Genomic DNA, 12383 nt, shown 5'->3' on the forward strand with positions numbered 1-12383 from the left:
TCATTAGTCTGATCTCAAATTATCTGTGACCAAAATCTCTGAGTTACGTTTTTTAGCACTAGAAAGGTGTCTGGTAAGAATATACAACCAATGAAGGTTGGATGGACAGAAACATTGTGATTTAATAAATATTCCAGCTGTAAGTGAGACAGTTGTTTTATGAGGCTTACACCTGGTGCCAGAACTAAAACCTGACATAAACCCAGGCAGGTCCAGCTGTGGCTGTGTGACCAGTCTTATTCTACCAGCCGTTCTTTGGACCACACATGAAGGACGGTTTTCTTTATTTTGTTTTATTTTTGTGTATATGAGGATTTTTTGTTTGTTTTTTGCGTATGTTACTGGGCCAGACCCAATCTGCTTTGTGAGTAAGCTGAGGACACTCAGATTCCTCAGCTGCAGAATTAAAACATTAATTTGAATCTTGTGCATTAGAGTGGAACTTGGACCAAAATGGCAAACTCCCCCAAGAGCCCCAAATGTGTACTTTGTGACCAGCTGGTTTTAATAACACTTAAACACCTGTGAAAAGAGGGGTTGCATAGACTGTTAATAAAAGATGGCAACTGGCTAGATTTTTCAGTCATTTTCCCCTGGAGATGTGTTAATAGAGGCAAAAAACAGTACATTTTAGCTGATAACAGTATAATCAGCTCCTTGTGCACACCAGCGATGGATCTAATACCATAATCAAGATAAAAAGTACATCAACATAAACTCTACTCATTGTGTAAAAGAATCACCTGTTTTAGTGCTGTATTATATTAATGGGTCATTCAAACTCATATATTAACATGTACGCTGTCTTTTAATACTGCAGCTGGTCAAGGTGGAGCAAATTTTTAAAGCACTCTATTTTATAAGCACATGTTTTTGAAGTCTCACATGTGAAATTTGTACAGAAGCATTCAACTAATGCACACGACTAAAGCGCTTAAGTACGGCACTTTACATTCCACGCAATGATGTTCACACGTGCAGTAAACCTTTCAAAACACTTTTATTTTATCTCCTATGCTTCTCAAAGTGAGAAGCTCACAAACAACATTTCCTTGGTGAGTTATAACAAGGCAGTGACACATGTAGCTCACTGTATGTATAGCATAAAATGAACATCGCCTTATCTGCACCAGTCTAAAAAACACTGAGACGGATCAGACCAGACCTCTACATGTAAAAAGATTCGTATGAGCTGGCTCAAGTCTCTAAAACACGACAGCATACAACAGCATTAAATATAGCCATTCCCTTCATTCACATTGATTAAAAACAAAAAGAGAGAAATGACCATGAGCTCAAGGACAGGAAAAAATGCTGACCTACCTTATATATTAAGCCTTCTTTTAATACTCTAATCATAATATAAATGAAAGCAGGCCGTAATATCTCATGCTTTATTTACATTCAGAAATGAGGCTGTGATGTACAAGTGCACGCTGAAGAGACAGTTTGAGCTGCAGATATCCTACGTCTGTGAACACGGTGCAACACTTTGACATGAGTATCACGCAGGCGTCATCAAGGGGAACCAGGCATTTCTATGCTAACCAGTGCCATGGAGGACCAGCTGCTGCTCTGTGATGTATGTGAGTGGTGAGAACACATGGAGAGAGGCGGTGGGAAGGGGAAAACTTTGAGATACAGTGAAGACTCTAAACTTCTTTAAATCTGTACTGCATATAAAGCCACAGACGATTAAGTGACTGCTCTGGCTGTTGTTGGTTTGGCTTTGGCACTTTATGGATCGCACTTCAGTGCAGCTCTTTATATCCCCCAAACAGTCGGTTAATAAATGGTGAAACTGATCTGGCCACAGAGTTGGCAATAGTATGGAGGCTATGTGCACCGATAACTGCATTAACGATAGCAAAACACAGCAGCTGATAGAGGAGTTCGACCTCAGTAAAGTAACATTGAGCTAATATTTGAGGTCAAAGCTGGCCTAGGACACTCTTGTGAAAGAGATTTTATGAGTTTAAGATTCACCACCAACCGGTTGCAGCAGATAGCCGCCCCTCCCTATGCTCTTCTCCCTCTAAGTTTCTTCCTGTTAAAAGGGAGTTTTTCCTTGCCACGTTTGCCAGTTTTTCCTTTCCACTGTTGTTGTGATTTGGTACTATATAACTAACATTGAATCAAACCGAGTTTAATTCTTAGTTACCTTTCAACTATTAAACTCTTTTGAATGTCAGCACTGTTTTTGTTGATTGAATGAAAGGCTGCCCGGGTTAAGGCATCAGATGAGGCATGCAGCTGATATGTTGCTTGGTTAAGGGTTAATTTTGGTTTAAATCTGGTGCCAGAACCAGTTTAGGATCAGTTGGGTGACCGCCCAGGGCCCTGCTGCTCTAACAGGTCAAATCATGTTGTCATTTATATTTAAAAATATAAATGTTTTTGCATCGAGTCTGTGGAGCCCTAAAACTTGAAAAAGATGATATTTATTGTTATGTTGTGCAGACAGCAGTGCTGGATTACCAAAATTAGGTTGAATGGGCCACTGCCCCAAGAGTCCCCAAACCCACGAGCTTCCAGGTGTTTCATTATTATACTCATATATTGGAGAATTTGCACCATTAACAGGGTAATCTGGCCTCTAAGCAAAAAATGGAGAGCTTCTGATTGAATTTCTGATCAACCATTTGAGGGCATATCATAAAATATTAGCATAAAGGTACGAAAAAGCTATTGAAAACTCTTCCCTCTAAAACCCAAAGAGATTTCCAAAGCAGAAAATCCTCACATTTAAAAAGTGAAATTTCCTTCAGCTCTCCTGTTATTTGAGCCTAGACATCAGAAGCAGCAGTTGACAGAGAAAACAGAAATTTGAATACATCTTTATAAAAATAGCACAAAATTCATGTGCAGTTTGGCTGCTTGTTATGAGACACGTACGATGTCAACACAGACTCACACACAAAAAACATTTACTTTTAGGGTAACATAGATAACAGTTTCTTGTGTATGCAATAACAAGAGATGTAGGTTTTCAAGATAAAATCTGACAAGTGTTTTCACATTTTATCTGTGTAGACCTATTATGCTTTTCCTTATTTACTGTTATTTATATTCTGTTTGAATGATAGATGCTCATATCAAACACGGACATAGTTTCAAAATATTTCGGCCATTATTTGTATAAATCAACCAAATCCAAAGTGGCTGCTGATACTCTTAACTCTGTGATTCCTAATGAGGTGATCTGAGCACAGAAGCCCCGCCCACCTGCTGTGGCATAAAGTGTTACGACAGGCAACCAATAAGGAGGAAGGTATCCTCTGTCTAAAACTGTTTTATTTTCAGACAGAAGATGCCTTCCTCCCCAAGGGCCCAGTATCAGCTAAACCAGGATTATTGTTGAGCTCTGGATCATGCAAAGCTACGCTAGTTAAGTCTAAGACTGAAGATATATAGCTTTAAATGAGCAGAATAGGTCAGTGTTAAGGTACTCATTGTAAGTCTGGCTGCTTATTGACAGTTTGGCCACATAACAGACAGCAAACATTACTAATAACACACAAGTATAAAGTCTGTAAAGTTACACGAAATGTACAGGAGGTCAGTTATGGCAACAATATACACATAAAACCTTTTAATACCACCAGCGCGCAAAGGTGCAGACAAGAGAAGCAGGCAATGAGCTTTAAATGAAATAAGCTGCTGAAAATTGGGCATAAATGTCTTTAAACTGCTTCTTCTGTCTTACAAAAAGCCCCCAAAGCAAGTAAAAGTGTCACATAAGACAAAGAAAAGACATAAAGGCTGATGACTTCTGGGGAGGATGCTGCCTTAAAATGACTCACATGACAGTCAATAACCAAAAATTCTGGGTAGATTCAGCTTTACGCTGCAGGTATCTACATGATTAACAGACTTACACCGTGACACGCTCAGGTTTTCTGAACTATTTAACTTCTGAATAGCCTGAATATTCAATCATCTGTTCTAGAAACTGTACAGCTTTAAACAACACATTTGGCGCTGGATAAAAGTCAGATGGTCTGGAAGGCTCTCTGCAGCCTTTCACATAAGCACACACTCCCAAAACACACTCAGACTTGACATCCGTAGTTACAATACAAACAGGTCCTATCTCATTTAGCCCTGCAATACCCGCCCCCACCAACCTGCTCAGGCGAGCGGGTGACGCCGTGCATATTCACTGCAGGTGCAGCAGGTGTGATTATGGCTGAAAGAACATGGGTGAATGCTGACAGCTCTCCCTGCTGGTTGGACGCTGGCACTGCAGCTGCTCAAGGTGTCGTTTTAAAGCCTGAGTAATAAATGGCTGTGCATTAATAATGCTATGAAGTGTATATGGCTACCAAACATTATGTGGTTCCATAATTAGATCAGTCCGCCCACACACAAACACATAATCACACTCACTCCTGAATAAGGAGTTTCTTTGTCTTCTTCTTTTTTACATTCTGTTTTCATTCTTTTTTCCATGCATCTTTTACAACAGTATCAGCCCTGATCCAGTTTGAATCGTGCCATTAGCTCATGGCAAACAATGAGACATTATAAGAGAGAGAAGCCGTGGCACTCAGAGTCCCCGGAGAGATACGAGCCAATCGTTTTGTTGCATCACACATATTAACGGTAAAGTTTTGCTGCTGTTTCAGCTGTATCCTGGCAGGAGGTTTATCTTCTATGTATTGTAGAAAAATGTGTGAGCACTTGCAGTGCTATTCAGTGCTCTGTTAGGATAATCAAAGACTTTTGTTTTTGTTTTTGCACTTTTGGATTGAGCCCTTTTTGAAGTGAAGTGTAAAGTCGCCAAACTTTTGAAGCATTTTTTCAAAATGAGATTTGACTAAATATCCAGTTTTTCTGTCTCTGTGACGCAATTATTAAATTTAAAGCCCTTTATCCTTTCATTTAGATTGCAGAGCTGATCTGGGGGAGTTATTCCACTTTCTGTTAATACTCCTGTAGAGAAATTTGATGCGATTCAGGAAGGAATGCAGAAGGGGCACTCTTGAGAAAGTCCTTAATGAATTAGAGGTAAAATTAATATGTACACTTGCTTCTAGACAAAGGAAAATACAAAACACACTTCTTTTAGTTTTTAGAAATATAGTACAGATAACATGTCTGCAAATAAAATATGCTTCCAATTTATTTTTCCAGAAAGACTAAAACTGTCAATTAACTGCTGACATTTTGCTAACGCATGCTGATTGGTGGGACAAGGATTCACCACAGGCACGCTGCAGTCACTCTAGTCTGACGGCACCCATTTTAGAGGCTTCCTGTTTGAAATCAAATTCACAGATTCCATAAAGTGACTCAGGGTAGTTTTTACATCTCTAATAAAAAATAATAATAAGATAAAAATAGTAAAAAACTGAACTATAGATTAATCTCTTCTTTCAAAAACATAACAATAACAAATGTTTACACCACAAAATTTGCTGTTTTGGCCTCCGTAGATCCCCAATCATCATGGATTATCTCACAAGTGCCCCTATGAAACAGGAAGTGCAGAGACTATGAGTTCAAGTATTTAGAAGATCTTTGGATCTGCAAAATTTCATCGGTGTTGTGGCGAGTTTATCTACCGTACTCTTCATCGTAGAAAAGAGGAGAGTACTTTTCTTGGCTTATGGTATTGACAGCGTAAGTCTATGGTGGGTTAAACAGAGATGTTAACAGTGTTGGGTAGAAGGAGTGTAACTTTTAAACCTAATATTTTGACCGGTTTCTTTAAAAGTCCAGTTGATGCGTCTCAGAGACCACTAAATCAGAGTTAAGGCTCTCTCCCTAATTCATTTTATTTGGGGGGATTAATTAAACTGCCCGGGGGTGTGTTACCAACCTGGCTGCTGACTCTCAAAGAACCTCGAGCATGATCTGTCTTTGGAGTAGTTCCCACTGGAGCTTAAATCCTCACAAGAATTTTCTTTTTACACTAAAATCCTGCAAAAAACTCCCCCTTACTAATTTTTGATAGACTTATTTTGATAATATTCATAAAGTTTGTAAGAAAAAATAAAATAATGTGATTACCAAGTAGCGATTTCCAGACTTGTGTGTGTGTATACCCAATGCAGCTTCTCATGAGTGTGCTGAATATATTGTAAATATACTGTCATATATACTACAATATATGGTGCGTTATATACAACATATCCTGGATGTTTACAAAGAGATATTTCATCATACACTTGACATACACATGAAGTTCAACACCAACAAATGACTGTAAAATACTGTAAAAATATCGAAAAACAAAGAACATTCAGGGTCTGTCCAGTGAGTCGGGTTTATAAGTACAGATGAAGATTACACGTGTTGGGTATGGCACTGGCATGAGGAGAGTGACTGAACGAACCTGCTCCCCACCCCTCACCGAGAGCAGCTTCTCCGCTCTCAGATTTTTGCCTTCAAAGTAGTAAAAAGCCCTAAAAGAAGCAGTGCTGGATGCAGGCATGCGGATCACTGCAGAAAACAACATTCGGCCAAGAAAGAGAACATAAGCACATCACAGGACAGAAGCAAAAAGCAAGAGATGCTCGAGTTCAAGTAGAGCAAAAAAAAAAGAAAAAGACCTCTTTCTCTTTGTGTCATGCAGTGTTTGGCTGCATATCAGGAGGACTGTGAACTCCTGCTGACGTCGTCACCTCTAGTTGGCCGTCAGCGGCTAGAGAAAGGAGGAAAGACGAGCTGTACGCAGCGGCCACGTCGCATACTGCAGCCACACACTTATTTAACTGGAAACCACCTTCAGCGAAACATACAGGAGCTGAAAGCTGGAATTTGCAGCTCCTGTGTGGAATGTGAACACACCGTGGTGGAAAAAAAAGGAGCTGGAATGTAATGGCTCCGTAGACCTGGTGATGTTTCCTAAGTTTTTTGTTTTTTTTAATTATTATTACAGCGCTTCACCTCAAGAGCAGCGGCAGAAATTCAACAGAAATCAAATCATCAGTCGTCTATAATGTGATGACAATTCAAAGTGTGTGTAAACATGTTTGGTCCCAAAAAACGGAGTGTAAGGTCAAGAAAAAAGGTGTGAGAACGCGGCCGGAGGTGCCTTGAAAGAACAAAAGAGGAAGAAAAAAGGAAAGGATGCTGGATGTAGGTCCCTGTGCGCTGCCCCGTCCGATCCGTAAGCAGCCTCTCTGCCTCACAGTCTGCTGCGGCACCCAGCGTACGTTCTCAAAGACACCTCGTCTGCAGATCCGTGACCTCCCAGCGCTCCCTCCCACCTCCTGCACTAGCCTGTCTGCCAGTCACAGGATCTGCACCTCCTCGGTTAGATGAGAAGATTGGGGTGCCGGGTAGGGCCTCGTGTTTTGGGGGAAGGCGTGGGTTAGACCCTCACTCCTGCTCCCCCCTTCAAGCAGAGCTCCAAACAAAACCTCTGCAGGGAGACAGCCTGCCGCTGGCAGTGCAACGCCGTGCCGCTCCCGGCGCCCCCGCCTCGTCTCACTTCTTGACGGCCTGTCGGTAGCTGTGTCTCTGGCCTTCCTGCCGCTGCTTGCTGCTGCAGCCGCTGGCTTTGCTGCTGTTGCCGCCGTCCCTGGTGCTGCTGGCCAGGCTGGCCTGGCTGCTGTCCTGCAGCGTGGGGCTGGAGTGAGCCCTCTGCAGCCCGTTGTCCTCCAGAAGCTGAGACTCGAATACAGACAGGTCTTCCTCGCCGCTTCGGATTTTAGCTCGCAGCAACATGACGTAGGTCCCGTACCGCGTTTTCTATAAAAAAAGAAAAGAAGAAAATCTAAATTTAAGGCGAGACAGTTTCATGTAAATACTCGATTCCTCATTCGTGAATCCAGCTCACCTCAAAGTCCAGGTACTCATCTCGCTGGCGGTATTCTTCCAGCTCGCGTCCTTTCACCTTGCGGTCAGGTGGATAAGAGCGCAGCTCAGCCAGTTCAGTGGAGATGGCTCTGAATCGAGCTTCATGGGACCTGACCTGCTCCTCCTGAGAGCACAGAGTTAAAACCAAGATTATGAGAGGAAAAACTTAAAACCCTGACCCAGAGGTGGAACTGATTTCCTGGTTGAGCATTTTATTGGCATGGTTTGGGTCTACTTGTATTTTTTTCTATTGCCACCGTAAAACAAGGGAACTGCTTTCATACCCCTGTTGTTTCTCACAGACAGTAATTATAAAGTTACGTTTTCCACCTGTGAAAGGTGAAGACAGCGTACAGTCTGCTCCTGTATTTGTGAACTAAGGTTTAACTAAGAGACCATGTGACTCCACGTGGAGTTCTTAAGCTTTTGTACAATCAGACTTTTCTTTTTCTACAACTTCAAGAGTCGCCCCCTGCTGGTCATTAATGGAGGCTTAGGCCACTTTAAACCACTTAAACAGAAGCTACGCCCATCTTTTATTTACTTTGATATACTCAGAGTGGAATCAGCCACCTGTCAGACTCATTAAAGTTAGGATACCTCGGACAGTTTCGACATCGTCCCCGGCAGGAGTGGCCGGCTGAACTTCTTCTGCGAGCCGATGGCTGCTGGAAAAGGAGGAGATGAGAACATGGCGGCCACTGTGTTGATCCGTGTGATCCAAGACTGCATCTGCTCCGCGTTCCTGAGATGATTAACACAGACGCACACACACGATTAATTACAAACTCCAAAACACATACAGTACAAATGCTTCTCCTCTGCGATGCCCGCTCACATCCGCTCATGGCTGGTTTACAACATCAAAGGGATAATTATCAGAGAAAGCAGCGCTGCTGTTAACAAAGAAATTATTTTGGAGCCAATTAACAGATGAGAGAGAGAAAAAAGTCCTGTTTTACATTAACAGGCCCATTAAGAGCCCGAGTAATATCAGATCGAATCAGACAGCATCGCTTAAATCATCAGGGAGAGACGGGCGGAGAGAGAGACGAGGAGAGGAGAAAGGCGCAGAGAGGGGTACAGTATCTGGGACAAATGCAAGCTGCAACTGGAGCACAGAGCCGGTCCTCCTGGGGCCTGAAACATGTGGCCAATCATGTGCCACTTCCTGGATCCTGCTAAGACACACACACACAGACACACACCTTCACCTTCATCGCGCATCCTCTCCATGTATCACTAATCTGTAAGCACATGAGTGCTGCTGAGGGTGGACATTCAGCTGTTATCAGCAGCACTATATGGCCAGAAATATGTGGACACCATAGTATTGTGAACCGAAACAGCCTCTACTCATGCCATCGGTTCAATAACCCCAAATCCCAGCTTTGGTTTTGTAGGATGGTTGGATTTTACTGATTAATTTTAAAGTGCATCTGGGTCAGAGCAGAAATGTTGACTCCTTTTAAGTCAGTGCACAGCCTTATTCTTCAGGTGGATCTTTCTGTCTGTTCCAAAAGGCTGGGCAAGGGTGTAATCAGGGTCCCCGGCTTTAAAAGGACCTACCTGAGGAGCAAAGGCTTGAAGAATGATTTGCCTCATAAAACACACCTTTACTGACTTCTATTTTATGTGATACTGCATTTGAGTTTCCTTTTAATCATGTTTTATAGCCCTTTTTACCATTTATGTATTGTTTTCGATTGGCACTTATCTTCACTGTGCAGGGTTTGCGACACCTCTCGCACTATGGTAGCTGGAATAGACTCCAGAATTAATCACGTAAGTTCATGACTTTATGCAGTTCAGATTTCCACGTGACATGAAGTGAAACAGAACAAAGGCTGAAAGCAAGTTCAGGCTTGCAGCTTGAGCTGTGCTGTGTCACATACCAAACCTCCTCCCCCCTCTGGAATATCAGCGCAGCTCTTTGCTTGCATCGCTTCCTGCAGAGTCAACCCCTCCACCACCCCAACATCCACCAGTATCTGTTCATGTGGGCTCATGTAGTTAAAAACAGGGGTGTCCACATACTTTTGATTGTTCAGTGTAACATTGCCAGAGACGGCAAGTCAGCACTAAGAGAAGAGTGGAATAAAACATGGGTGTTTCTTATTTGTTCTTTTTTTAGCTGTCTGAATTTTCTGCTCTGCTGCAGATGTTGCACAGCTGTCCACGCTGCTCAGCGTGGGAGCTATAAATCGTACAGCGTGTGCGTTTGTTCAAGCTCAGCGAGAAGAGCATAAAGAGACTCACGGCGCTTGGAAGAGATACACCCTCCAGTCCGCCGTCCGCAGGTAAAACACGTTGGGTCTCTTGCTGTAGTCTGAAGCTTTCATTGCCAGAGAGTGATGGATGGACACGGCGTTCTTCAGGTCCTCATCAGAGAGCTGCTTATCGGGCCTGTACTCCCCCTGGAACGACAGGTATAAAGGAGAATGGTGTGTTGCAGTGCAAACGCTCATTAAAGATGCTGACTATGATCATATTTTATTGGAGGAGTGGGTGACGCTTATACACATTTACATGAAGCAACTGATATTGCTCTGAATGTGAGCTCTGTAGGCGTCTCTCATCAGGTTTTTTTTTTAAATTTTAGAATAGAATAGAATAGAATAGCCTTTATTGTCATTGTACAGAGTACAACGAAATTGGAGTGCCACTCCCTTGGTGCAAGTTTCAATAATAAATATAAATGTAAAATATAAAAAGTACAAAAAAAACAATCGTAAGTACTCAAACAATAGTATGTACAATATATACAGGATAGCAGCATTAATATGATGACAGTATGAATAGCAGCATAATATAATGACAGTGACGATATGGAATAGGTTCAGTTTTATTAGTTTTATTATTTTATTAGTTTTATTAATTTTGAATTTTTAGTCTAGTTTTAATTAGTTTCTTGTTGTTTGTTGCAGCTATGCAGAGATCAGTGCCTCCTCAGGCAGGTTGTATTGACCTTATTATTATTATTAATACTTAAAGTAGTTATTTCCTACATATTTTTATTTATTATGGTTAGTTTTGCATGTACACAATCACCATTCGATTTAGTTTTGATTTTCTTTAAAGGTCTAGTTTTCTTTTCTTTTCTTTTTAAATTTCTGGTAAACAATATGTGTTTTAACTTTTAGTTTTAATTTTTTAAGTTTAGTTAATTATTAAAAAATCGTTCAACAGTAAGAATAAAAATATAAAATATATATTTGATACCTTATTTGAGTTGAAGATATTTTGGTTTCATGACAGACGTATACGTTTTCGTTAAGGAAGAACAAAGCTGTGGACATAAACTTCTCAAATTATTTTTAATTTGATAAAAAAGTTATTTTTTAAATATTACTTGACTCATACCTCAGCTAACTTTAAAGGCTTGAGTTTTGACAGTTCTCATATCTAAACTGAAGCACTAGTGGAAGATTTTTTTACCACGACAAAGTCTGAAACAATTTAATTTAACTTAAAAACATCTAAATTAATTATTTTGATTCGAATGCATACGTCTACAAATCACAGGGTAATCAATAACCAAAATATACTGACAAAGTGTCACGTTCTCCATTAAGCTTTTATTTGATAAAGCTGATCTCACAAAGGTTTATTAGATGTTATTGTATTTACTTATGCTCACATTCACCCCTACAGCCAACATTTACCCACCAGTTAAGCTAACATCCATGTTTCTAGGAGAACAAACAAACTCAATACCTGGCTGCTGGATTTGAGCCTGAAATCTTCTTGCTGTGGGTTTGAACCACCGCACCGCCCTAGGCCTAAACGTGCTAATGGATATTATTCCTCCACATCACATATGTGACCTTTATAAAAAGTAAATATTTCCACACTTTTAGTTCTATAACAATGGCATGAAAACATAATTAATAGCTCTGCATATAGCATAATTAGTCACATGTCAAAAAAGTGTTTAATTACAAGTTTATGTTATTGTCTAAAAAAATAATAACTCTATAAAGCATTATTATCACTTTGACCTTCAAATTAGTCTATTGATCTTGAAGGAGAGGTCAAAGGTCACTGTAAATCCTTACACAGGACTTGTGTTGACAACACACACCACAAGAATCATGAGCCTTGAATTAACCTTGAAGACCTTAGTGAAAAAACCTCCGTAAAAATAAAGTTCAGTTATTATTTTAGAGAACAGAGCCACAGCATCCCTACAGGCACAATTTTCTCTGCATTCAGGGGGAATTTGGAGCAGCAGTGGCCTGTTATGTTGGCAGAGGTTACCCAGGCCCACCGCCGCTCCGTATGGGTCCTCTGCACGGTGCCAAGGCCCGGCCTGCACGAGGACATTATGTCACAGCAACATGTATTCGTGTAAACAGGAAGTAGGCACCAAAACGTGACTCTAAAGGACAGATTGCTTCTTGAGCTGTCAGTGCAAAGCTGCTGCTTTTTTCATTGCTGATATTTTGCTTAAATAAATCAATAAATCATCTTAAGAGCTCGTTTGCAGGCAGGCAGGTAACATTTGGTGCAGAACTTTTTTGTTGTTGTTGGGTTTCTAAAGAGACGTTCACCGCAGGGATAAAGATCCACCT

The 12383-nt window shown here is 41.0% G+C and overlaps 1 protein-coding gene across 2 annotated transcripts in view; it reads right to left on the reverse strand.

The window, feature by feature from the left end:
- Positions 1–983: 983 nt before the first annotated feature.
- The window catches only part of LOC146703632 (uncharacterized), a 102693-nt gene continuing 91293 nt past the window's right edge, over positions 984–12383 (reverse strand). For both annotated transcript variants that reach the window (XM_085466922.1, XM_085466921.1), the window contains exons 14-17: positions 10069–10226; positions 8410–8554; positions 7790–7933; positions 984–7701 (exon numbers count right to left, since the gene is read on the reverse strand). In XM_085466922.1, the coding sequence (XP_085323048.1) occupies positions 7438–7701; positions 7790–7933; positions 8410–8554; positions 10069–10226 (711 nt within the window). In that variant the 3' untranslated portion in view covers positions 984–7437. The remainder of the gene's footprint in view (positions 7702–7789; positions 7934–8409; positions 8555–10068; positions 10227–12383) is intronic.

Source organism: Copadichromis virginalis, linkage group LG8 (assembly GCF_057382275.1).
Source record: "Copadichromis virginalis isolate Kocher_CV1m ecotype Utaka linkage group LG8, C_Virginalis_male_GT1.1, whole genome shotgun sequence".
Lineage (NCBI taxonomy): Eukaryota > Metazoa > Chordata > Actinopteri > Cichliformes > Cichlidae > Copadichromis > Copadichromis virginalis.